At 59.3% G+C, this 26,767-nt stretch overlaps 1 protein-coding gene across 1 annotated transcript in view; it reads right to left on the reverse strand.

The window, feature by feature from the left end:
• Positions 1-26,767, reverse strand: part of LOC144730152 (E3 ubiquitin-protein ligase RNF123-like) — a 73,718-nt gene that overhangs the window by 28,620 nt on the left and 18,331 nt on the right. The window contains exons 17-35 of the mRNA XM_078610738.1: positions 26,367-26,460; positions 25,896-25,957; positions 21,797-21,868; positions 20,061-20,181; positions 19,432-19,533; positions 19,157-19,257; positions 17,070-17,247; positions 16,303-16,433; positions 15,812-15,895; positions 15,170-15,277; positions 13,977-14,154; positions 12,932-13,006; positions 12,196-12,283; positions 11,195-11,282; positions 9,826-9,910; positions 3,914-4,053; positions 2,533-2,721; positions 1,617-1,692; positions 949-1,033 (exon numbers count right to left, since the gene is read on the reverse strand). Coding sequence (XP_078466864.1) covers positions 949-1,033; positions 1,617-1,692; positions 2,533-2,721; positions 3,914-4,053; positions 9,826-9,910; positions 11,195-11,282; positions 12,196-12,283; positions 12,932-13,006; positions 13,977-14,154; positions 15,170-15,277; positions 15,812-15,895; positions 16,303-16,433; positions 17,070-17,247; positions 19,157-19,257; positions 19,432-19,533; positions 20,061-20,181; positions 21,797-21,868; positions 25,896-25,957; positions 26,367-26,460 — 2,057 coding nt within the window. The remainder of the gene's footprint in view (positions 1-948; positions 1,034-1,616; positions 1,693-2,532; positions 2,722-3,913; positions 4,054-9,825; positions 9,911-11,194; positions 11,283-12,195; positions 12,284-12,931; positions 13,007-13,976; positions 14,155-15,169; positions 15,278-15,811; positions 15,896-16,302; positions 16,434-17,069; positions 17,248-19,156; positions 19,258-19,431; positions 19,534-20,060; positions 20,182-21,796; positions 21,869-25,895; positions 25,958-26,366; positions 26,461-26,767) is intronic.

Here is a 26,767-nt window from a genome sequence, read left to right on the forward strand (position 1 = left end):
CCACGTGCAACTGATGTCACAGAGCCTTAGCCGGGAATCAAACTCAGGTTTCGCCAGGTTGGTCGTGTTGTGTGCCAACTGCTGCGCCAACGCAACACAAAGATGCAAAGATACGCAACACACAGGCACTCAAAAGATACGCGCACACAGATGTACACAAAAAGACAAAGATCCCCCGTACAGCCTTTAACAGACTGCTGGGGCAAGTGCTGTTAGCGAGCACCGATGAAGGCCGGCACGGCACACGAGAGGGTGGGTGGCCAGCACCACGCCTTTGTCTCCCCACACCGTACATAGCCAACCGTGCTAATCGGAGGTGAGGCTGGGTCGACCTAGGGGAGGCCCAGGACCGATTTCCTGGTGTTGGCCATGAGCGGGAATCAAACTCGGGTCCCCGGGGTCGGAGCGCAACTCGATCACCGCCCCACCGACAAACACAAACAAAGATCCCCCGTGTAGCCTTAACAGACTGTTGGGGCAAGTGCTGTTACCGAGACACACAGAGCAACGTCACGATGGTCGATAGCGGCGGCCCCCAACCTTGTTGGCACCAGGGACCGGTTTCGTGGTAGACAATTTTTTCATGGACCGGGGTGGGGGGGTCATCATTGGGTCTTCCCCCCTTTTCAAAGAAGCTCTCCAGCGACGTTTGTTTTCTACTCATCGTGGCTCGGGGTTAGAGCTTGTGGGCTCACCAACACCGTGACTGAGACGAGCGCGCAGTGCGGGAGAGAGGCGCGAAGTGGTGAACAATAAAACAATGGGGGCGGGGGCCACGCGCGGACCCACCGCTCTCACCTCCTGCTGCTGTGCGGCCCGGTTCCTAACAGGCCACGGGCCGCTACCGGTCTGCGGCCCGGGGGTTGGGGACCCCTAGAGTCAACTCCCTCTGCGACCCCCCAGCCTCCCCTCCCCCCTCTCTCCCCGTGCCCCCCCCCCCCCACTCACCTCTGGGTGGTTCCATCCACCAGGAGCTGCACGAGGATGCCGGTGAGGGACACGAGGATGGGGTAGTGATCCACCGTGTCCAGCCCTGAACCCGACCGGGGGGGGGGGGGGGGAGGACACGGAGATGTCACCGTACCCCCACGCAGGCAACGCCGTTCTGCCAACCCCACTGCTGGACAACGGCCGCTCCACCACGCCGCCGCCCGGGTCGCGGTGGTTGTTTGACCATACTTCACCACGCCGGTCGGCGCGGGTGGCTAAGGCAGGGAGCATTGCCATGCCCCCTGCGCAGCCTTGCCAGTACCAAAACCAAAGCGCTACGGCTACACAGCCCACGAATAATCCCTATTAAACTATTTGTTTATTTGACCATGTAGGGCCCACTGAGCTGTGTAGCGACCTGGCTGTCGCGAATGACAGCTCAACGGAGTGGCTTCTCATCACGTGGACATGTAGAGCAGCAGCCAAACACTCGAAATGCGTGGTGCTGGCCACCCATCTCCTCGACTGCCGTTCCGGCCTTCCTCGGTACTCGCCATAACAGCACTTGCCCCAAGTCTGTTAAGGCTATACGGGGGATCTTTGTCTTTGTATGTTGAACTTCTTTCGCACCGTACGTAGCCAACAGTGCTAGCCCCTGCCCCCCCCCCACCCCCCACCCCCCGCACCTGGCAGACGGAGGTTGACGACTCGGTCGAACAGATTCCTCTCGGACGTCACGCGATTCAGCACCTGGTTGATGAGCTGTGAGGGCCGTGGCGCGGGCCACAGAGGGTCACAGAGGGTCACAGAGGGTCACAGAGGGTCACAGAGGGGGCGGGGAGAGAAGCGGGGTGGGGGGCAGCAAGGGCGTCACGCGAGCGGAGCGACGTGGGGGCGGACGAGGGGCGACGTGGGAGCCGCGACACCGGCGCCGTGCGTCAGACCGGCAGCTTCGTGTACAGAGCGGCCACATCGCCTGTAACGGACTGTTGGGGCGAGTGCTGTTAGCACCGTTACTGGTGTTGGCCGTGAGCGGGAATCAAACCCGGGTTGCTAGGTTCGTAGCGCAGCGCGCTAACCACTACACTACCATGGGGAGAGAGAGAGACACTGCAAACTCCAAATGTACAGCAGCAGGCATCAGGGTCGGGATCAAAACCACGTCCTCCTGCATACCGGCCGAGGTAGTTAACATCTCCTAGCCACCGTGATGATGATGAGAGAGAGAGAGACACCACAAACTCCAAATGTACAGCAGCAGGCATCAGGGTCGGGATCAAAACCACGTCCTCCTGCATACCGGCCGAGGTAGTTAACATCTCCTAGCCACCGTGATGATGATGAGAGAGAGAGACACCACAAACTCCAAATGTACAGCAGCAGGCATCAGGGTCGGGATCAAAACCACGTCCTCCTGCATACCGGCCGAGGTAGTTAACATCTCCTAGCCACCGCGGCGCCGTGCGTGACTCGTGCTGTTTGTCTCTCCCAGAATCGACCTGACAGACACCAACCGGCCGCACCGCTGGCTCTCTCGCTCCCCGACATCACCGCCGCCGGTTCCGCCCCCCCCCCCTCCACCCCCCCCCACAACTCGCTCACCTGCGCCAGCCGTGTGAGCAGCAGCTCGGCCGAGGGCCGGCTGAAGTCGGTGAAGGCCTCTGGCGCCAGGCTCGTGGCCATCTCGAGCACGCGCAGCAGCGACACGGACAGGTCGAAGCACGTCGCACACACCTTCAGCTGCCGGCTGTCGATGTAGTTGCGCTCCGGACGCTCCGCTGTCTGCTGGATCTGCGGGTTGGGGGTGAGCGGGGGTCAGTGGGGGTCAGTGGGGGTGAGCGGGGGTCAGCGGGGGTGAGCGGGAGTGAACAGGGTTGAGCGGGAGGAGGGTCCGGCGGTGTTCGAGACACAGAGGTCAGTGCCGTCTAAACAAGGTAAGGCCCCCGCTGAGCTGTGTAGCTCTTTTTCAGAAGTGACCACCTGGCTCTCACAAATGATCGCTCGACCAAGTGGCTCATCTCCATCGCGTGAACATTTATAGCAGCCAAATACTCCTGAACGTGTGATGTTGATTCTAAATGTGGAGGGAAAACTGGAGGACCCGGAGAAAATCCACACAACCACGGGGAGAGAGACACCGCAAACTGCAAATATACAGCAGGTGGGATCGAATCCACGACCTCCTGCATACCAGGCGAGGGAGTTCACATCTCGCCACCGCGGCCCGTGCCGTGGACTGGCGTCCGAATCGCCGTCACCTACCCCACCCACCAGCGCTGGCTGCCACAAGCAGCGGTCACCTTCGTTACCACGGCAATCACCGCTGCAACGCCGGCACCCCAAGCAGCGGTAAAACATGAAATGACTTTACACCGGAGCCTGCCCACCGTTACGACAGTCCCGCGTGAGTGCAACTGGATGGTCAGGGTGCTCTCAAGCACGAACAACAACCCAGAGCCTGGCCTATTGATGGCATCATAGGCCTTAGGCCGATAAAGCAGAGGTGTAGGCCCTCTGCTGCGGTAGAGGGACGGAGAATACCACGTCCGTGCAGGACCGCTCTGGCCTGAAACCTTCCTTGCAATATTAGGAATCCACTGGAGCTATGCACTTTAAAATCTAGATTGAAAACTCATTTCTTTGGAACTCCTTGTTGTTGTGTTTAGTTTGTTGTCCTTTACCCCACACCTCCAATTAGCACGGTTGGCTACGTACTGTGCGAAAGAGGTTCAACGTGCACACGTACATATCAACCACATTGGGGGCTCCGCAAGCCTCTCTTCGGCCTGCCGCCTGGCAAGGGGAGCAATGTTGGATAATCCTTTCCGGGACCTCGCGCACGCGCACGCGCACGCAAGCACACTCATGCACGCACACGCACAGACGCATACACACGCATGCACACGCACGCACGCACACACGCACGCAGACGCACGCAAAGACGCACGCACAGACGCACGCACAGACGCACGCGTGCACGGACCTCCTGGATCATGCCGATGAACTCTGAGAAGGCCCAGTTGAGCTGGTTGAGGACGCTGTTGATGAAGCCGGCCGCCAGCGCCGCCTCCTCCCTGAGCAGCGTCGCCGCGTGGGCCTGCAGGGCGCGCGACGGGCACGGCTCTAGAGGGGGCAGGTGAGGGAGGTGGTGAGTGGGATAAGGCAGTGACACATCCAGAGGGTGACAAATGACACAGGGGTGAGACACAAAGGCGTGAGACACAAAGGGGTGACAGACCAGTCAGCTGTTAGTGAACACCATCAGTAGTCGGAACTCATCGCCCTCCAAACAACCGTGTCTCACACACCACAACACACATGCCACATGACACACACACACCACACCGTACACACCACACCGTACACGGCACCCCATACACACCACACTGCACACACCACACCACGCACACCACGCCGTACACACCATACCATACCGTACACACCACACTGCACACCCCACACGCCCACCACACCGCACACAGCACACACAAATGTCAACCCCAATGACGACACTCCGGAATCCTGTGTGGTGGAACAGCCACAGAGAATTCCAGAGATTTGGGAAGCGTGGCGCGAGGGAAGGGTGCAGTCGGAGAGGCATGGCACAGTGAGATCAATAAGAATAATAACGCTGCCTACGACAACCCAGGAACGCGAGTTCACCATAAGTGCACGTGGGTAATGCAGACAGGAGTCCTTGCAAACGGTTTCTGCTTGGTCTCTTAACATCTCAACACAACCGTTTGATTGCCAGAAAGGGTAAAAACCAATCCTCATGAGCCTCGCCCAGTCTCGAGATCTCGGCAACTCAGGACGGCGCTGCTACGCTTGGGACGTTTGGCCGCGAGTAACGAAGAGTCGGCCTCCGCGTGGTGGGGAGGAGGAGCGGAGGAGCCCCGTGGGGACACTCGGCAACCGCGAGTTAAAAAAAACAATTCCTCAAAAAAATATCTGCACGGGACAGATTCGACAATCCATCGCCGCGCCTCGCAGGACAAGCCGACAACCGCGTGACAGTTCCAGGCGGTCCCCCACGCGCCAGCGCCAGCGCAGGCCTCGCCCCGCTTGACGCCGTGATATCTGACGAGGGTTTGAGCAGGCGTGACGAGGGAGGGGGCGGGGAGGGGAGCTGGTCGGAGGGGAGGGCAACGCTGCGGACCACAGGAGTTAGAGGCTACCAGCGACGGGAGGCTACCAGCTATGGACACACACGGGGGAAACCGTCGGGGGAGGACCGCGCACGCGAGTCTCTACGTCACCAAGTGGGTGTGTGTATGGTGTGTGTGCGTGTCCAAGCATGTGTGTGTGTGGGGAGCGGTGGCGTAGCGGTTAGCGTGCTGCGCTCAAAGCCAATATCAGTGACGATTGTCTGATCCGGTCCTGGGAATCCCCTAGGTTGACTCAGCCTTACCTGAGTACTTGGTGCGGGTTTTTAAACATCGCCACTGGGGAGACGAATGTACTGGCCACCCACCCCCACGTGTGCCGTGCCGGCCTTCACAGGTGCTCCCCAACAGCACTTGCCCCAACAGTCTGCTAAGGCTACACGGGGGGGTGTATATCTGAGTGTGCGTGTCATGCGAGTGTGCGTGTCATGCGTGCGCGCGTGTGCGTGCGTGCGTGTGTGTGCGTGCGTGCTGGACGCGTGCGTCTGCGGAGCGCGTTTGCGTGCCCAACGCTCAGGAGGCTCTGGGCGAGCGCGGAGTGAATGGGTGGAGACACTTACTCTGGTGGCTAGCAACGCACAGCTCTCCTGAGCCAGAGCACACCACGAGATGGCAGGTGACACAACATGGCACACAGCGCTCATTAAAAACGCCGCCGCCACCGCCATGCAGACGCGCACACGCACGCACAGTGGGCGATTGGGGGGGTGGAGGAGGGCGTGGTGTATGAGTGTTGACGTGGTTCGGTGCAGTGCAGTGGTGTGTGTTGGTGCTGTGTGTGTGTTGGTGCTGTGTGTGTTGGTGTGGTGGTCTGCGTGTGTTGGTGTGGTGGTCTGTGTGTGTTGGTGCTGTGTGTGTGTATTGGTGTGATGGTCTGTGTGTGTGTGGTGCTGTGTGTGTATGTTGGTGTCGTGCTGTGTGTGTGTTGGTGTGGTGGTCTGCGTGTTGGTGTGGTGGTCTGCGTGTTGGTGTGGTGCTGTGTGTGTGTGTTGGTGCTGTGTGTGTGTGTTGGTGCTGTGTGTGTGTTGGTGCTGTGTGTGTGTTGGTGCTGTGTGTGTGTTGGTGCTGTGTGTGTGTGTTGGTGCTGTGTGTGCGTGTGTGTTGGTGCTGTGTGTGTGTGTGTTGGTGCTGTGTGTGTGTTGGTGCTGTGTGTGTGTTGGTGCTGTGTGTGTGTGTTGGTGCTGTGTGTGTGTGTTGGTGCTGTGTGTGTGTGTTGGTGCTGTGTGTGTGTGTGTGTTGGTGCTGTGTGTGTGTGTGTGTGTTGGTGCTGTGTGTGTGTTGGTGCTGTGTGTGTGTGTTGGTGCTGTGTGTGTGTGTTGGTGCTGTGTGTGTGTGTTGGTGCTGTGTGTGTGTGTGTTGGTGCTGTGTGTGTGTGTTGGTGCTGTGTGTGTGTGTTGGTGCTGTGTGTGTGTGTTGGTGCTGTGTGTGTGTGTTGGTGCTGTGTGTGTGTGTTGGTGCTGTGTGTGTGTGTTGGTGCTGTGTGTGTGTGTTGGTGCTGTGTGTGTTGGTGCTGTGTGTGTTGGTGCTGTGTGTGTGTGTGTTGGTGCTGTGTGTGTGTGTGTTGGTGCTGTGTGTGTGTGTTGGTGCTGTGTGTGTGTGTGTGTTGGTGCTGTGTGTGTGTGTGTGTTGGTGCTGTGTGTGTGTGTGTTGGTGCTGTGTGTGTGTGTTGGTGCTGTGTGTGTGTGTTGGTGCTGTGTGTGTGTGTTGGTGCTGTGTGTGTGTGTGTTGGTGCTGTGTGTGTTGGTGCTGTGTGTGTGTTGGTGCTGTGTGTGTGTGTGTTGGTGCTGTGTGTGTGTTGGTGCTGTGTGTGTGTGATGGTGCTGTGTGTGTGTGATGGTGCTGTGTGTGTGTGTGTTGGTGCTGTGTGTGTGTGTGTTGGTGCTGTGTGTATGTGTGATGGTGCTGTGTGTGTTGGTGCTGTGTGTGTGTGTGATGGTGCTGTGTGTGTGTTGGTGCTGTGTGTGTGTGTGTTGGTGCTGTGTGTGTGTGTGTTGGTGCTGTGTGTGTGTGTGTTGGTGCTGGGTGTGTGTTGGTGCTGTGTGTGTGTGTTGGTGCTGTGTGTGTGTGTTGGTGCTGTGTGTGTGTGTTGGTGCTGTGTGTGTGTTGGTGCTGTGTGTGTGTGTTGGTGCTGTGTGTGTGTGTTGGTGCTGTGTGTGTGTGTTGGTGCTGTGTGTGTGTGTTGGTGCTGTGTGTGTGTGTGTTGGTGCTGTGTGTGTTGGTGCTGTGTGTGTGTGTGTTGGTGCTGTGTGTGTGTGTGTTGGTGCTGTGTGTGTGTGTTGGTGCTGTGTGTGTGTGATGGTGCTGTGTGTGTGTGATGGTGCTGTGTGTGTGTGTGTTGGTGCTGTGTGTGTGTGTGTTGGTGCTGTGTGTGTGTGTGATGGTGCTGTGTGTGTGTGTGTTGGTGCTGTGTGTGTGTGTGATGGTGCTGTGTGTGTGTGTGTTGGTGCTGTGTGTGTGTGTGTTGGTGCTGTGTGTGTGTGTTGGTGCTGTGTGTGTGTGTTGGTGCTGTGTGTGTGTGTTGGTGCTGTGTGTGTGTGTTGGTGCTGTGTGTGTGTGTTGGTGCTGTGTGTGTGTGTTGGTGCTGTGTGTGTGTGTTGGTGCTGTGTGTGTGTGTTGGTGCTGTGTGTGTGTGTGTTGGTGCTGTGTGTGTGTGTGTTGGTGCTGTGTGTGTGTGTGTTGGTGCTGTGTGTGTGTTGGTGCTGTGTGTGTGTGTTGGTGCTGTGTGTGTGTGTTGGTGCTGTGTGTGTGTGTTGGTGCTGTGTGTGTGTGTGTGTTGGTGCTGTGTGTGTGTGTGTGTTGGTGCTGTGTGTGTGTGTGTGTTGGTGCTGTGTGTGTTGGTGCTGTGTGTGTGTGTTGGTGCTGTGTGTGTGTGTTGGTGCTGTGTGTGTGTGTGTTGGTGCTGTGTGTGTTGGTGCTGTGTGTGTGTGTGTTGGTGCTGTGTGTGTGTGTTGGTGCTGTGTGTGTGTGATGGTGCTGTGTGTGTGTGATGGTGCTGTGTGTGTGTGTGTTGGTGCTGTGTGTGTGTGTGTGGTGCTGTGTGTGTATGTTGGTGTCGTGCTGTGTGTGTGTTGGTGTGGTGGTCTGCGTGTTAGTGTGGTGCTGTGTGTGTTGGTGTGGTGGTCTGCGTGTTGGTGTGGTGCTGTGTGTGTTGGTGCTGTGTGTGTGTGTTGGTGCTGTGTGTGTGTGTGTTGGTGCTGTGTGTGTGTGTTGGTGCTGTGTGTGTGTTGGTGCTGTGTGTGTGTTGGTGCTGTGTGTGTGTTGGTGCTGTGTGTGTGTGTTGGTGCTGTGTGTGTGTTGGTGCTGTGTGTGTGTGTGTTGGTGCTGTGTGTGTGTGTGTTGGTGCTGTGTGTGTGTGTGTTGGTGCTGTGTGTGTGTGTGTTGGTGCTGTGTGTGTGTGTGTTGGTGCTGTGTGTGTGTGTTGGTGCTGTGTGTGTGTGTTGGTGCTGTGTGTGTGTGTTGGTGCTGTGTGTGTGTGTTGGTGCTGTGTGTGTGTGTTGGTGCTGTGTGTGTGTGTTGGTGCTGTGTGTGTGTGTTGGTGCTGTGTGTGTGTGTGTTGGTGCTGTGTGTGTGTGTGTGTTGGTGCTGTGTGTGTGTTGGTGCTGTGTGTGTGTTGGTGCTGTGTGTGTGTGTTGGTGCTGTGTGTGTGTGTTGGTGCTGTGTGTGTGTTGGTGCTGTGTGTGTGTTGGTGCTGTGTGTGTGTGTGTGTTGGTGCTGTGTGTGTGTGTTGGTGCTGTGTGTGTGTGTTGGTGCTGTGTGTGTTGGTGCTGTGTGTGTGTGTGTTGGTGCTGTGTGTGTTGGTGCTGTGTGTGTGTGTGTTGGTGCTGTGTGTGTGTGTGTGTGTTGGTGCTGTGTGTGTGTGTTGGTGCTGTGTGTGTGTGATGGTGCTGTGTGTGTGTGATGGTGCTGTGTGTGTGTGTGTTGGTGCTGTGTGTGTGTTGGTGCTGTGTGTATGTGTGATGGTGCTGTGTGTGTGTGTGTTGGTGCTGTGTGTGTGATGGTGCTGTGTGTGTGTGTTGGTGCTGTGTGTGTGTGTGTTGGTGCTGTGTGTGTGTGTTGGTGCTGTGTGTGTGTGTTGGTGCTGTGTGTGTGTGTTGGTGCTGTGTGTGTGTTGGTGCTGTGTGTGTGTTGGTGCTGTGTGTGTGTGTTGGTGCTGTGTGTGTGTGTTGGTGCTGTGTGTGTGTGTGTTGGTGCTGTGTGTGTGTGTGTTGGTGCTGTGTGTGTGTGTTGGTGCTGTGTGTGTGTTGGTGCTGTGTGTGTGTGTTGGTGCTGTGTGTGTGTGTTGGTGCTGTGTGTGTGTGTTGGTGCTGTGTGTGTGTGTGTGTTGGTGCTGTGTGTGTGTGTGTGTTGGTGCTGTGTGTGTTGGTGCTGTGTGTGTGTGTTGGTGCTGTGTGTGTGTGTGTGTTGGTGCTGTGTGTGTTGGTGCTGTGTGTGTGTGTGTTGGTGCTGTGTGTGTGTTGGTGCTGTGTGTGTGTGTTGGTGCTGTGTGTGTGATGGTGCTGTGTGTGTGTGTGTGTTGGTGCTGTGTGTGTGTGTGTTGGTGCTGTGTGTATGTGTGATGGTGCTGTGTGTGTGTGTGTTGGTGCTGTGTGTGTGTGTGATGGTGCTGTGTGTGTGTGTTGGTGCTGTGTGTGTGTGTGTGTTGGTGCTGTGTGTGTGTGTGTTGGTGCTGTGTGTGTGTGTGGTGCTGCGTGTTGGTGTGGTGGTCTGCGTGTGTTGGTGCGGGACTGACTCTGCAGCGTGGGGTTGTTGAGGTCCTCAGGTTTGATGCGCAGCAGGTGAGGCAGCCGCGTGTAGCGGTACCCAAACCCACAGCCCTGCACGCCACAACGACGACGACATCAACTGGCGCCCGTCGCGGGCGTCACGGCAGTCAGCACGGCGAGACGGCGGGGGTCTCGGTAAAACCAGGAGAATAATCGTCAAACGTCACCGGGGTGACGCAGAGGAACTCGCGACAAGCCAGAGACGCGGTGGGGGGGGGGGGGGGGGCGGCACCACCGAGACCCGGGTTCAATTCGGGAAGCAGCCACTGCCCGTGATTAGTCCGGATTGTCGAGCGTAGCGACGATGGAAATCCTGTAAACTGTTGTAGGGGCGCCGCCCGCGGTGGCTAGGAGATGTTAACGACCTCGCCTGGTATACAGGAGGTCGCGGCCTCGATCCCGACCCTGATGCCGCCTGTTGTATATTTCTAGTTCGCATGTCCTCGCCATGGCCGCGTGGATTTTCTGTCCGGATCCTCCGGGTTCTCCCTCCTCATTTAGAATCAAAGTCACGTGCTCAGAGTCTTTGGCCGCCGTACATTTCCACGCGATAAGCCGCTTCGCCGAGCTGTCATTTGTGACAGCCAGGTCGCTTCTGAAAAAGAGCTACACAGCTCAGTGGGTCTTAACTGGTAAAATAAAGTTTTAATTAGTTCTAGTATTTCACCCCAGCGTTACGCTGATTGTGCTACGACATCACGGCATGCACGGTCCACTCGTCACCGCCTCCACTCTTAACTACTTCCGAATTCCTTCAAACGACCCGACAGCCCCACTGCTACAGAGCAGTGTTCGTCGCATTAAATTGAAACTCACACATTTTATTCTCAGATAATTTAAGCAAAAATTAATGCAGGACCAAATTTAAGGTGAAGGTTTTTTGTTATTTTTTGCGCAGAGACCAGCCACTGACTCCACTCGAAAATCCGGTGTAATCACAACCCACGGTTGACGTGAATCTACGGGTCTCCTTATTCATTCTGTGCGTCTCTGTAGTTCTATGGGTCTCTATGTGAGTCTCAGGGTCTCTGTGTGAGTCTCAGGGTCTCTGTGTGAGTCTCAGGGTCTCCATGTGAGTCTAAGGATCTCGATGCGAGTCCCAGGATCTCCAAGTGAGCCGAAACTGCTTCAGATGAGTAACTGGTGACTGGGCTGAGGCCATCGACTCGTCAACGGAGGGGCGGCCGAGACCCGCACTGGAACCCAGGATCTCAGTGGGGCAGGCTCAGTGACCCCTGAGCCACCCGGCCATCTCAACCAACTTGGGCGGGCGGCGGGATGGTAGGGAGAGGTGGGGGGAGAGGTGGAAGAGGTGGGGGGGGGAGGGGGCACTACCTTCCACAGCCGGACGAGGATCCAGTTGGTCTGAGCCCAAGGCCGCTGCTCGTATGGCGCCAGGAGGCTGCGCATCATGGACACGCGTCTGGGGAGAGCGAGACGTAGAGAGAGCGAGCGGGCAAGTGAGAGGGCGAGCGAGGGAGCGAGCGAGCGAGGGAGGGAGTGAGGGAGTGAGCGAGGGAGGGAGCGAGCAAGGGAGCAAGCGAGGGAGAGAGCGAGAGGGCGAGCGAGCGAGGGAGGGAGCGAGGGAGAGAGTGAGGGAGGGAGCGAGGGAGCGAGCAATGGAGCAAGCGAGGGAGAGAGCGAGAGGGCGAGCGAGAGGGCGAGCGAGCGAGGGAGTGAGCGAGGGAGGGAGCGAGGGAGAGAGCGAGGGAGGGAGCGAGGGAGGGAGCGAGCGAGAGGGAGCGAGCGAGCGAGGGAGGGAGGGAGCGAGGGAGGGAGTGAGAGGGAGCGAGGGAGGGAGGGAGCGAGGGAGGGAGCGAGAGAGAGCGAGGGAGAAAGCGAGCGAGAGGGCGAGCGAGGGGGGCGAGCGAGAGCGCGGCGCGTCGACACGCTCACGGCAGGCAAGGCACGGGAAGCGGTGTCAAGGCGAGGGTTGTGTCTCTCCGTGCGTCACGCACGCGTGGACGGACGCGATCGCACCCGTAACCGTGACCGCGGACGCGTCGCTCGTCTCCAGACTTCTCCATCTCGTGCCATCGCGCTGGAGCACCTCTTCACCTCTCATCGAGTCGCGTCTCGCGTCTGGGCACGGTGCCGTGCACCGCGTTCAAGCGGGTCCCGCCGTCTAGACGGAGCGCTGCACCGATAGCCTCCGGTAACCCAACAGGCCCGACTCTGCCGAGTACAGGAAGGTCGAAACCGGTCGACCGGCTTCCTCCTAAGGGGCCATCGGCTGAAGAACGCCACTGCGCCACGCGGTCGCAGGCGCCGGTTCGGAATGGCGTCGCCGGCGACGTTTGCCCGAGTGTGGGGGGAGGGGGTGTGGGGGTACGCACATGTCGGCGGGGGTTCGCTCCACGGCCTTCAGCGAGTCGGGGTAGCAGACGAAGCTGGCGAGCGCCTGCATCAGCGAGTCCTTGATGTCTGCGGGGAGGACACGGCGCGGCCGTGAGCGCGCCGCTGGGCGGTGCTGGGCCGCATCGCGGGTCACAGGCAGGCCACAGATGTGCCACAGGAAGGCCACAGATGGGCCACAGGAAGGCCACAGATGGGCCACAGGAAGGCCACATATGGGCCACAGGAAGGCCACATATGGGCCACAGGAAGGCCACAGGCGGGCACGAGAGCTGTTCCGCGCCCTCCCCGGTCTCTGAGTGACGACGCTTCGAAACCCAACGGGCCGCCCCCCCCCGGTGCGTCCGCCACGAACCCCCAGGGGCCGCCATTGTGGCGGCGGTTTCAATGGCAGGAGGGTAAGGACCCCCCGCGTGCCATCGCCACGGCCCGCATTCGACACGCTCGAAACATCACCCGCTGACAATTATTACCCAACTGGGAAACGATGGTGAAACCGGTGGCAATTGGCGCCCCCTGCTGCTGCGGCTGCAAATAAAGAAAATCGTGAGACTCTGAAGCGGCTTGCCTGGCTAGAGTAGCAGGAGCGAAAATAATCATCATCATAGCTCATCACCCGGTTGGAACTCCACACCAAACATTGTTCGGCAGCATTCATTTAAGCAAGGAAGCGCGAGATAGAAAGAGAGAGCCCGGTAGCCACCGCCCGTCGCTCACCAGTGCCGATGATCCTGGAGTCCACAAAGTGCTTGGTGAGGATGGTGGCGAGCTGGGTGAGGGTCTGCTGGTACCCTGCAACACGCCCAGCAGTCACAGCCACGCACAACCACCATCACCACCACCACCATCGCCACCACCACCACGCACAACCACCACCACCACCACCACCACGCACAACCACCACCACCACCACCACGCACAACCACCACCACCACCACCATCGCCACCACCACCACGCACAACCACCACCACCACGCACAACCACCACCACCACCACCACCACCGCCACCACCACCATCACCACCACGCACAACCACCACCACCATCGCCACCACCACGCACAACCACCACCACCACCACCACGCACAACCACCACCACCACCATCATCACCACCACGCACAACCACCACCATCACCACCACGCACAACCACCACCATCACCACCACGCACAACCACCACAACCACCACCACGCACAACCACCACCATCACCACCACGCACAACCACCACAACCACCACCACCACGCACAACCACCACCACCACCACCACGCACAACCACCACCACCACCACCACCACCACGCACAACCACCACCACGCACAACCACCACCACCATCACCACCACGCACAACCACCACCACCACCACCACCATCACCGCCACCATCACCACCACCACCACCGCCATCATCACCACCATCACCACCACGCACAACCACCACCACCGCCACCATCACCACAACCATCACCGCCACGCACCACCGCCACCATCACCACAACCATCACCGCCACGCACCACCACCACCATCACCGCCACGCACACCCACAACCACCGCCAGGCACACCCACCACCACCGCCACCATCACCGCCACCATCACCGCCACCATCACCACAACCATCACCGCCACGCACCACCACCACCACCGCCACGCACAACCACCACCACCGCCACCATCACCGCCACGCACACCCACCAACACCGCCACACACAACCACTACCACCGCCACGCACAACCACCATCACCTTGGCGTGCGAGGTTTACCGGGCAGCTCGTCGGGGCAGCTGACGGGGCTGAAGTAGTTCTTGATGGCGCTGTAACAGCCCATGGCGGCGCTCACGTAGAACTCGGGCAGGAAGCCGAGCAGCGGGCCCGTGAGGTCGGCACGCTCCACCGTGCGCAGACAGACGCGCAGCAGCCAGTACACGTCACGCAGTCGCTCCTACAGCCAGTACACAGCAGTACACGTCACGCAGTCGCTCCTACAGGCAGTACACAGCAATACACAGCATCCAGTACATGTCACGCAGTCGCTCCTACAGGCAGTACACAGCAGTACACAGCAGCCAGTACACGTCACGCAGTCGCTCCTACAGGCAGTACACAGCAGACAGTACACGTCACGCAGTCGCTCCTACAGGCAGTACACAGCAGACAGTACACGTCACGCAGTCGCTCCTACAGGCAGTACACAGCAGTACACAGCAGACAGTACACGTCACGCAGTCGCTCCTACAGGCAGTACACAGCAGTACACAGCAGCCAGTACACGTCACGCAGTCGCTCTTACAGGCAGTACACAGCAGCCAGTACACGTCACGCAGTCGATCCTACAGGCAGTACACAGCAGCCAGTACACGTCACGCAGTCGCTCCTACAGGCAGTACACAGCAGTACACAGCAGCCAGAACACGTCACGCAGTCGCTCTTACAGGCAGTACACAGCAGTACACAGCAGCCAGTACACGTCACGCAGTCGCTCCTACAGGCAGTACACAGCAGCCAGAACACGTCACGCAGTCGCTCCTACAGGCAGTACACAGCAGCCAGTACACGTCACGCAGTCGCTCCTACAGGCAGTACACAGCAGCCAGAACACGTCACGCAGTCGCTCCTACAGGCAGAACACAGCAGTACACAGCAGCCAGTACACGTCACGCAGTCGCTCCTACAGGCAGTACACAGCAGCCAGTACACGTCACGCAGTCGCTCCTACAGGCGCACGGCAGTACACAGCAGCCAGTACACCAGTGGGACTTGGTGCAGGTTACCGAGAAGAGAACGCGCGGTGCACGACACGCGGTACAAGGCACGCGGTACAGGGCACGCGGTACAGGGCACGCGGTACAGGGCACGCGGTACAGGGCACGCGGTAAAGGGCACGCGGTACAGGGCACGCGGTACAGGGCACGCGGTACAGGGCACGCGATGGGAAACGGTCACGGTGGCGTCCACACCTGCGAGTAGATGGTCGTGTTGATCCACGCCAGGCGCCGGCTCAACTGGTTCAGCTTGTCCAGGAAGACGTCCCGGCTGCGCTGGAGCTCCTCCAGGACGTCGCGCCGCTAGGATGGGGGTGGCATGGGGGGCAGGGCGGCACGCAGGGGGCACCGGCATTAGGAGCGGTGACGTCACCACGGCGCTTGTGCCATGCCAGGTGCGCACACACGCACAGACGCAAATACATACATACACGCGCGCAAACACACGCGCGCACGCTGGCTACACGAGCAGGCTTCAAACGACAGACCGGACGATTCGTCCATTCAGTCGATTATTGTCGGTGACGTGGCCCAGCGGCACACGGGCACCACGCGGGTGCCGTGTGGGTGCCGTGCGGGTGCCGTGTGGGTGCCGTGTGGGTGCCGTGTGGGTGCCGTGAGGGTGCCGTGTGGGCGCCGTGCGGGTGCCGTGCGGGTGCCGTGTGGGTGCCGTGTGGGTGCCGTGTGGGTGCCGTGTGGGCGCCGTGCGGGTGCCGTGTGGGTGCTGTGTGGGTGCCGTGTGGGTGCCGTGCGGGTGCTGTGCGGGTGCCGTGTGGGCGCCGTGTGGGTGCCACGCGCTACGGTGCTGTGCGTGTGTCAGCACGACGGTGCCGCTACCTGCGGTGGGCACCGCGCGATCTTCTCCTCCGTCTCCCTCAGCGCCACAGCAAACTCCCGCACGTCGTCCGACACGCCCACCATCTGCCCACGCCGCCGCACAGAGCAACACGACGCCCACGGCTCGCATCAGTGGCATTTCGGGCATCCCCTAGGTCGACTCAGCCTCAAATTAATACCTGGTGCGGCGTGTAAACATCGTCACTGGGGAGATGAAGGCGGTCGAACTTGGTGCTGGCCATCCACCGAGTCATATACCGTGCCGGTCTTCAGAGATGCTGGCTAACAGCCCTAACAGTCTGTTCAGGCTTCATCTGTGTGCGTATCCATGTGCGTGTGTGTGCGTATCCATGTGCACGTGCATGCATATCCTTGCGATGTGCGCGCATGCATATCCATTTGTGTTAGTGCTTGCGCGTGCGTGGGTGAAGGCGCGCGTATCTGTTTGTGTTCGTGCGTGTGCGAATCCATGTGTGTTAGTGCGTGCGCACCTTGCCCAGCTGCTGGTGCACGCTCATGCTGTACATCATCACGATGCCGTCGAGGATCTCGATGAGCGAGTGGTCGCCGGGCGGGTCCTCGGCCTCCGTGATCGGGCGTCCGTGCAGAACGCCCGTCTCGACTGACCGCGCCCAACGGACAGCGGAGGCGTATGAGCGCATGCGCGCGCCAGCGACGCACGCGCACGCCGGAATGCACGCACGCACACGCACGCACGTGCACGCACGCGTGTGCACGCACGCGGTGAATGAGCGTAGATGCGCGTATGGCACGCGGTGATGCCGCGTGCCGCTGAGCCGAACCAACTCGTCTCCGAGTCTGCGAGCCTCGTTGGAGTCCGTGGGTCTCTGTGTGAGTCTATGAGTCTCTGGATGAGAGCCTGAGGACCTCACTGTAAGAAGCACGCATGTGTGTGTATGTATGTATGTTGAACTTCTTTCGCACCGTATGTAGCCAACCGTGCTAATTGGAGTTTTTAGAGTATTTGGCTGCTATGAATTTCCACGCGATCAGCCACTTCGTCGAGCCCTCATGTGTGATCGCCAGGTGGCCACTTCCAAAAAACACTACACAGCTTACTGGGGCCTTACCTGGTAAAAATATAAATAGTTTTAGGAGTTTAGCCAACTGCCGGCACATTCCATTTTGCCAATAAATCCAACTGAACGCGTCATCACCGGGAACCGGATAAACACGGAGTGGACTTCGTCGCCTCCACGCCTCTGATCGGGGTGCCGCCGCCGCCGCCGCCACTCACCCTCCTCCTCCGTGCGCTGCTCCATCTCCGTCGTGGCCTGGCGGGGCCTCGCGAAGCCCGGGGCTCGCCTAGCCGCCAGGGCCGCCGAGGCCGCGCTCAGAATGGGGGCGGCCGCCCCGCCGATGGGGTTCGGCAGCAGCCCTCCGCGGAACATCGACATGCCGAGGCGCGCGGCCTGCTGCAGGCCCGCGGCAGGGTCGGGGTAGAAAGTTCGGGGGTCGGGGGAGGGAGGTCGGGGGTCGAGGGAGAGAGGTCAGGGGTCAAGGAAAGAGAGTTTCGAAAGAGAGGGTCACGCCGGCGTTACCGCACCAAATCACCCGCCAATTTAAGCGGCAGGCTGCTGATTGACTGCAGAGATTCATCTTCTTGGTTCTTTCGGTAAAGTCACGTAGAAGGGAAATAATAAAATAATAAAAATTTTACATAATAAAATACAATTCTCACGACATTTCGGCCACAACGCAAGCAGCTGTCCTCAGGTGAAGAACAGGTCTGTCGGAAAGACAGCATTCAGGCGCCGTCTTTTTATTTTTATTATTTTATTATTTCCCTTCTAGGCTGCTGATTATTAAACCAATTTTTTTACCGAGTTTGAAAGCTGATCGGACCTCGAATTGATTAGAAATAAAAAGGTACAGGCACAGCCCTGCAATTGCTCGCCCGACCCGCTGCTGGTGGACGTGCCGACTCGTCCACGCTGCTCGCGACAAGTTTATCCAAATCGTTTGCTGAAGGAGCAAAATGAAACGGCGACAAACACAAAACATTGCAGAGGCGGCGGAGAGTCACCCCAATGCATGAAATGAGGACAGGTAGCGGAATGGGGCCTGAACAGGTCGTGCGAGCGGTATCGGACGCTCAAACACAAACACAGGCTGCGGAGTTGACCGCCTCTGGGAAGAAGCGGGGGTCAAGGTCACGGTGGAGAGCGCCTCGCGGCTCACAGAACCAAGCGGCACCCTACGGCCCCCCTTTGCCAATCCACGACCGGTGTCTGGGCGGGCGGGCGGGCGGGGGGGGGGCCGCTCGCCGCCGGCGTCGAGCCGTCGCGGGGAACGGAAACGGGGTCGCCGGGGTTCGTGGTGCGGCGCGCCAACCGCCAGCGTGACGGGGCTAGCAGCGTGACGTCTCCGCGGCCGGTTTCCATTCGGAGTGGCACAAAGAGTTCCGAGCCGAATATAGACGGCATCCGCAGCAGCAGCAGCAGCAGCTGTGCTTAGCCGCGTTGGATTACTCGCGCAGCCTGGCGCTCCACTCGACCCCACACGGCCCCATTCCGTACGCCCAGCGGCGGCCAGCTAGTCGGCATCGCCACGCCACAACCGCGTGGCTCCCGGCCGCGTCACAAAAGTTGCATCACACCTGTGCATCACACCTGGCCAGCATCATCACACCCAACCGCAGCACGCCTGGCCGCGTCACACCTGTGCATCACACCTGGCCAGCATCATCACGCCCAACCGCATCACGCCTGGCCGTGTCACACCTGTGCATCACACCTGGCCAGCATCATCACACCCAACCGCAGCACGCCTGGCTGCGTCACACCTGTGCATCACACCTGGTCAGCATCATCACACCTAGATGGAGGTGTCCCTGGTGGCTCAGAGGTCAAAGCTGAGACCCTGGGTTCGACTCCGCTGCCCGTGATTAAAGCACCGGGCTCTCACGTGCGGTGAGTCGATGGCCTAGGCCCGGTCACGTATTACTTAATTCGGTTAAATTCCAGCTCTGAGAATTACAATATCGGTTATAACGGCATGCGAAGAACATAACTCTCACACGGCAGAGTGAGTGGGAAAAGTGCTACAGTCGAGATCACTTGGAAGGGATCTTGGCGGTAAGTTCTGCAGTATCCGCAACCGCGGGCGGCTCCCTAAGACGGAGACTTTGCGCCGCACCGCGACGGAGCCGCACGGATTCACCGCGCCGTGGAGCGACGCCCGTGGGCACAGACGGCGGAGAAATGCACCGCTGCTCGAGGTACGGTGCAGCGGCGCTGCGGTGACAGCGCAGCAGGGGGGCGACCGCCAACTACGAACCGCCGCTGCGCCGTTGGCGCCGATGCCGCCCGCGCGCCTCGTTACCGGCAGACCGAGGCCGGCCTCCTCCACGTCATCCAGGTCGTCCATGGAGACCGGGCTCAGCTCGGCGGCCTCCACCGTCACGCCGACCGCCGCCAGGTCGTCTACACGCGGCACGACACGCAACGACACACGTGTGTCACAACAGACGCCACACGTGTCACACACGACGCGCGCGTCACGACGCGGGTTAGAAGCCAAGCCGCGGCCACGACGCGGGACGAGCGACGCGCGTCAAGGGAGGTCGCGCGAGAGGAGCGCGGGTCGGAGCCCCTTGCCTTTGAGCGTCTTCTTGAGGTGGGTGATGAGGCCGCCGAGCCGCTGCAGGTCGAAGTAGTCCACCTTGCCGTTGTAGAAGAGCTGCGGGGGCACGTACGCTTCTGCGGTGCGGGGGGGGGGGGGGCGAGAGGTCACGGGTCGGGGGGGTCGCGTCCCGCGAGCTCGGCTCCGCCGGCCTCGCGCCGGACGGCTAAACCGCGAGAGGCCGGGCTGCCCATCGCCGCCCGAGGCGCCGCCCCGTCGCTGGACGCCGATTATTTTTTATCGTTTTCCTCCGGCCGAGTGTACGTGTTGCGTGTGCTGTGCGTGTGTGAGAGCGAGAGAGAGCGAGTGTGTGCGAGTGTGTGTGAGCGTGTGCGAGCGTGTGTGTGCGAGTGTGTGCGAGCGTGTGTGCGAGTGTGTGAGGGCGTGTGTGTGCGAGTGTGTGAGAGCGTGTGTGTGCGAGTGTGCGTGTTGCGTGTGCCGTGCGTGTGTGCGAGCGTGTGTGTGTGTGCGAGTGTGTGAGAGCGTGTGTGTGCGAGTGTGTGACGAGTGTGTGTGTGATAGTGAGTGTGTGTGCGAGTGTGTGAGAGCGAGTGTGTGAGAGCGAGTGTGTGCGAGTGTGCGTGTTGAGTGTGCCGTGCGTTACCCTCGCTGGGCTGTGCATGGGCGCTGCGCTGCCGGTGCCCATCCCAGCAGCTCCGCAGCGCGGTGATGAGGCGGTGCATGAAGCACAGCATGTACTCGGGGGGGCACAGCATGGTGGGGTTCTGCGTGCGACAGCGCTCAGAGTCAGCCCCGCGGATGCCGGCGAGCGCCACCGCACGGCAGCAAAGACAACGCCGGGTGGGTGGTGGTGTGGGGTGCCGGGTGGGTGGGTGGTGGTGGTGTGGGGTGCCGGGTGGGTGGTGGTGGTGGTGAGGGGTGCCGGGTGGGTGGGTGGTGGTGTGGGGTGCCGGGTGGGTGGTGGTGGTGTGGGGTGCCGGGTGGGTGGGTGGTGGTGGTGAGGGGTGCCAGGTGGGTGGGTGGGTGGTGGTGTGGGGTGCCGGGTGGGTGGTGGTGGTGGTGAGGGGTGCCGGGTGGGTGGGTGGGTGGTGGTGTGGGGTGCCGGGTGGGTGGGTGGTGGTGGTGTGGGGTGCCGGGTGGGTGGGTGGTGGTGGTGAGGGGTGCCAGGTGGGTGGGTGGGTGGTGGTGAGGGGTGCCGGGTGGGTGGGTGGTGGTGGTGAGGGGTGCCGGGTGGGTGGTGGTGTGGGGTGCCGGGTGGGTGGGTGGTGGTGGTGTGGGGTGCCGGGTGGGTGGTGGTGGTGGTGAGGGGTGCCAGGTGGGTGGGTGGGTGGTGGTGTGGGGTGCCGGGTGGGTGGGTGGTGGTGGTGTGGGGTGCCGGGTGGGTGGGTGGTGGTGGTGAGGGGTGCCAGGTGGGTGGGTGGGTGGTGGTGAGGGGTGCCGGGTGGGTGGTGGTGGTGGTGAGGGGTGCCGGGTGGGTGGGTGGGTGGTGGTGTGGGGTGCCGGGTGGGTGGGTGGGTGGTGGTGTGGGGTGCCGGGTGGGTGGGTGGTGGTGGTGTGGGGTGCCGGGTGGGTGGTGGTGGTGGTGAGGGGTGCCAGGTGGGTGGGTGGGTGGTGGTGAGGGGTGCCGGGTGGGTGGGTGGTGGTGGTGAGGGGTGCCGGGTGGGTGGTGGTGTGGGGTGCCGGGTGGGTGGGTGGTGGTGGTGTGGGGTGCCGGGTGGGTGGTGGTGTGGGGTGCCGGGTGGGTGGGTGGTGGTGGTGTGGGGTGCCGGGTGGGTGGTGGTGTGGGGTGCCGGGTGGGTGGGTGGTGGTGGTGTGCCGGGTGGGTGGTGGTGGTGGTGAGGGGTGCCGGGTGGGTGGGTGGTGGTGGTGAGGGGTGCCAGGTGGGTGGGTGGGTGGTGGTGAGGGGTGCCGGGTGGGTGGGTGGGTGGTGGTGTGGGGTGCCGGGTGGGTGGGTGGGTGGTGGTGTGGGGTGCCGGGTGGGTGGGTGGTGGTGGTGTGGGGTGCCGGGTGGGTGGGTGGTGGTGAGGGGTGCCGGGTGGGTGGGTGGGTGGTGGTGTGGGGTGCCGGGTGGGTGGGTGGTGGTGGTGTGGGATGCCGGGTGGGTGGGTGGTGGTGTGGGGTGCCGGGTGGGTGGGTGGTGGTGGTGTGGGGTGCCGGGTGGGTGGGTGGTGGTGGTGAGGGGTGCCGGGTGGGTGGGTAGTGGTGGTGTGGGGTGCTGGGTGGGTGGTGGTGTGGGGTGCCGGGTGGGTGGGTGGGTGGTGGTGAGGGGTGCCGGGTGGGTGGGTGGGTGGTGGTGTGGGGTGCCGGGTGGGTGGGTGGGTGGTGGTGAGGGGTGCCGGGTGGGTGGGTGGGTGGTGGTGTGGGGTGCTGACCGCTCACCCTGTTGGAGGCGTTCTCCTGCAGGAACTTCCTCAACTTGGACAGGAAGATGTAGCGCGAGGCTTCCCCCTGCTGCAAGACAACAACAACTACAACGCTCGCCAACGGCACTCACACAGAGACCCATAGACTCACACAGAGACCCATAGACTCACACAGAGACCCATAGACTCACACAGAGACCCATAGACTCACACAGAGCCTCATAAACTCATACAGAGACCCATAGACTCACAGAGGCCCATAGACTCACACAGAGCCTCATAGACTCACACAGTGGCCCATAGACTCACACAGAGACCCATAGACTCACACAAAAACCCATAGACTCACACAGAGAGCCATAGACTCACACAGAGACCCATAGACTCACACAGAGACCCATAAACTCACACAGAGACCCATCGACTCACACAGAGACCCATCGACTCACACAGAGACCCATCGACTCACACAGACCCATAGACTCACACAGAGACCCATAGACTCACACAGAGACTCAGACTCACACAGAGACCCGTAGACTCACACAGAGACCCATAGACTCGCACAGAAACCCATAGACTCACACAGAGACCCGTAGACTCACACAGAGACCCATAGACTCACACAGAAACCCATAGACTCACACAGAGACCCATAGACTCACACAGACTCATAGACTCACACAGAGACACATAGACTCACACAAAGACACAGACTCACATAGAGACCCATAGACTCACACAGAGACCCATAGACTCACACAGAGACCCATAGACTCACACAGAGACCCATAAACTCACACAGAGACCCATAGACGCACACAGAGACCCATAGACTCACACAGAGACCCATAGACTCACACAGAGACCCATAGACTCACACGGAGCCTCATAAACTCATACAGAGACCCATAGACTCACAGAGGCCCATAGACTCACACAGAGCTTCATAGACTCACACAGTGGCCCATAGACTCACACAGAGACTCATGGACTCACACAAAGACCCATAGACTCACACAGAGACCCATAGACTCACACAGAGACCCATAGACTCACACAGAGACCCATAGACTCACACAGAGACCCATAGACTCACACAGAGACCCATAGACTCACACAGAGACCCATAGACTCACACAGAGACCCATCGACTCACACAGAGACCCATCGACTCACACAGAGACCCATAGACTCACACAGAGACCCATAGACTCACACAGAGACCCATAGACTCACACAGAGACTCATAGACTCACACAGAGACACATAGACACACACAAAGACACATAGACTCACACAGAGACCCATAAACTCACACAAAGACCCATAGACTCACACAGACCCATAGACTCACACAGAGACCCATAGACTCACACAGAGACTCAGACTCACACAGAGACCCGTAGACTCACACAGAGACCCATAGACTCACACAGAAACCCATAGACTCACACAGAGACCCGTAGACTCACACAGAGACCCATAGACTCACACAGAAACCCATAGACTCACACAGAGACCCATAGACTCACACATAGACTCATAGACTCACACAGAGACACATAGACTCACACAAAGACACAGACTCACATAGAGACCCATAGACTCACACAGAGACCCATAGACTCACACAGAGACCCATAGACTCACACAGAGACCCATAAACTCACACAGAGACCCATAGACGCACACAGAGACCCATAGACTCACACAGAGACCCATAGACTCACACAGAGACCCATAGACTCACACGGAGCCTCATAAACTCATACAGAGACCCATAGACTCACAGAGGCCCATAGACTCACACAGAGCTTCATAGACTCACACAGTGGCCCATAGACTCACACAGAGACTCATGGACTCACACAAAGACCCATAGACTCACACAGAGACCCATAGACTCACACAGAGACCCATAGACTCACACAGAGACCCATAGACTCACACAGAGACCCATAGACTCACACAGAGACCCATCGACTCACACAGAGACCCATCGACTCACACAGAGACCCATCGACTCACACAGAGACCCATCGACTCACACAGACCCATAGACTCACACAGAGACCCATAGACTCACACAGAGACTCAGACTCACACAGAGACCCGTAGACTCACACAGAGACCCATAGACTCACACAGAAACCCATAGACTCACACAGAGACCCGTAGACTCACACAGAGACCCATAGACTCACACAGAAACCCATAGACTCACACAGAGACCCATAGACTCACACATAGACTCATAGACTCACACAGAGACACATAGACTCACACAAAGACACAGACTCACATAGAGACCCATAGACTCACACAGAGACCCATAGACTCACACAGAGACCCATAGACTCACACAGAGACCCATAAACTCACACAGAGACCCATAGACGCACACAGAGACCCATAGACTCACACAGAGACCCATAGACTCACACAGAGACCCATAGACTCACACGGAGCCTCATAAACTCATACAGAGACCCATAGACTCACAGAGGCCCATAGACTCACACAGAGCTTCATAGACTCACACAGTGGCCCATAGACTCACACAGAGACTCATGGACTCACACAAAGACCCATAGACTCACACAGAGACCCATAGACTCACACAGAGACCCATAGACTCACACAGAGACCCATAGACTCACACAGAGACCCATAGACTCACACAGAGACCCATAGACTCACACAGAGACCCATAGACTCACACAGAGACCCATCGACTCACACAGAGACCCATCGACTCACACAGAGACCCATAGACTCACACAGAGACCCATAGACTCACACAGAGACCCATAGACTCACACAGAGACTCATAGACTCACACAGAGACACATAGACTCACACAAAGACACATAGACTCACACAGAGACCCATAGACTCACACAGAGACCCATACTCACACAGAGACCCATACTCACACAAAGACCCATAGACTCACACAGAGACCCATAGACTCACACAGAGACTCAGACTCACACAGAGACCCGTAGACTCACACAGAGACCCATAGACTCACACAGAAACCCATAGACTCACACAGAGACCCGTAGACTCACACAGAGACCCATAGACTCACACAGAAACCCATAGACTCACACAGAGACCCATAGACTCACACATAGACTCATAGACTCACACAGAGACACATAGACTCACACAAAGACACAGACTCACATAGAGACCCATAGACTCACACAGAGACCCATAGACTCACACAGAGACCCATAGACTCACACAGAGACCCATAAACTCACACAGAGACCCATAGACGCACACAGAGACCCATAGACTCACACAGAGACCCATAGACTCACACAGAGACCCATAGACTCACACGGAGCCTCATAAACTCATACAGAGACCCATAGACTGACAGAGGCCCATAGACTCACACAGAGCTTCATAGACTCACACAGTGGCCCATAGACTCACACAGAGACTCATGGACTCACACAAAGACCCATAGACTCACACAGAGACCCATAGACTCACACAGAGACCCATAGACTCACACAGAGACCCATCGACTCACACAGAGACCCATAGACTCACACAGAGACCCATAGACTCACACAGAGACACATAGCCTCACACAGGGACCCATCCCTCACGGTCTAGCGATTGATCGATCCACCGAGCACCCGCACGCCGGCCGATTTCACCGCTCCATCTCCGCGGTAGCCTTGCGAACTCATCCCGCTGGGCGCCCTTCATCGGTTCTTGATTGAGGTTTAGCCAACTCAGTGTCTGTGCCACGCCGCTGTACGTGTGGGCTTCTGAGTGTGTTTGTCGCAGTTAGCGCACTGCGCTATGCGCCTAACCACCTGAGTTCGATTCCCGCTCAAGGCCAACCCCAGTGAAGAATATCTGAACCGATCCTGGACCTCCCCTAGGTCGACTAAGCCTCAAATGAGCACCTGCTTGCGACACGTAAACATCGCCACGGGGGGAGACAAAGGCGGTCGCGTGGCCACCCTCCCGGTCGTGTGCCGTGCTCGCTAACAGCACTTGCCTCACAAGTCTGCTGAGGCTACGCGGGGGACCTTTGTCTTTGTGTGCATGCGTGTGTGGGGCCCCCGTGGCACAGGCCTCACCGAGTTCTTGTCCTTGTTGTTGAGCAGCAGCTTGAGGATGGCCACCTGCAGGTCCTCGACCACTGGGGGGGGGGGGGGGGAGACGCACGGGGCGGGCGGCATCACCACCACCACTGGGTCTCCCCCAGGTCGACTCAGCCTTAAACGAGCACCTGGTGCAGTGACTAAACATCAGCACCGGGCACACATGTCTGTGCGTGTGCGTCTGCGTTTCTGTGCGTGGGTGTCTGTGCGTGGGTGTCTGTGCGTGGGTGTCTGTGCGTGGGTGTCTGTGCGTGGGTGTCTGTGCGTGGGTGTCTGTGCGTGGGTGTCTGTGCGTGGGTGTCTGTGCGTGGGTGTCTGTGCGTGGGTGTCTGTGCGTGGGTGTCTGTGCGTGGGTGTCTGCGTTTCTGTGCGTGCGCGTCTGTGCCCTGGTGCTCAACTCTTGACTCTGCACGCCCCCCCCCCCCTCCGTGCCTCCCTCCCCCCCACCTTCTATTCTCTTCTTGAGGCGCTGGCAGCCGCGCTCGTACGATCGCCGCTTGTGCCGCTCCTCGGCGCTCTCCTCCGCCTCCTCCCTGCTGCCCTGCACGGGGAGGCCGGGACGCACACAAAGACAAAGATCCCCCGTGTAGTCTTCACAGGCTGCTGGGGCAAGCGCTGCGAAGGCCGGAACGACGCACGAGGGGGTGGGTGGCCGGCACCACCACGCCCGACCGCCTCTGGCTCCCCAGTGGCAATGTTTACGCACCGCACCAGGTACTCATTTGAGACGGAGTCGACATAGGGGAGGCCCTAGAACCGGTTCAGATATTCGTCACTCGTGTTGATAGCCGCGAGCGGGAATCGAACTCGGGTCGTTAGGCACGTAGCGCAGCACGCTGACCGCTAGA

This window comes from Lampetra planeri, chromosome 34, assembly GCF_965212315.1.
Source record: "Lampetra planeri chromosome 34, kcLamPlan1.2.h2, whole genome shotgun sequence".
NCBI classification, from domain to species: Eukaryota; Metazoa; Chordata; class Hyperoartia; order Petromyzontiformes; family Petromyzontidae; genus Lampetra; species Lampetra planeri.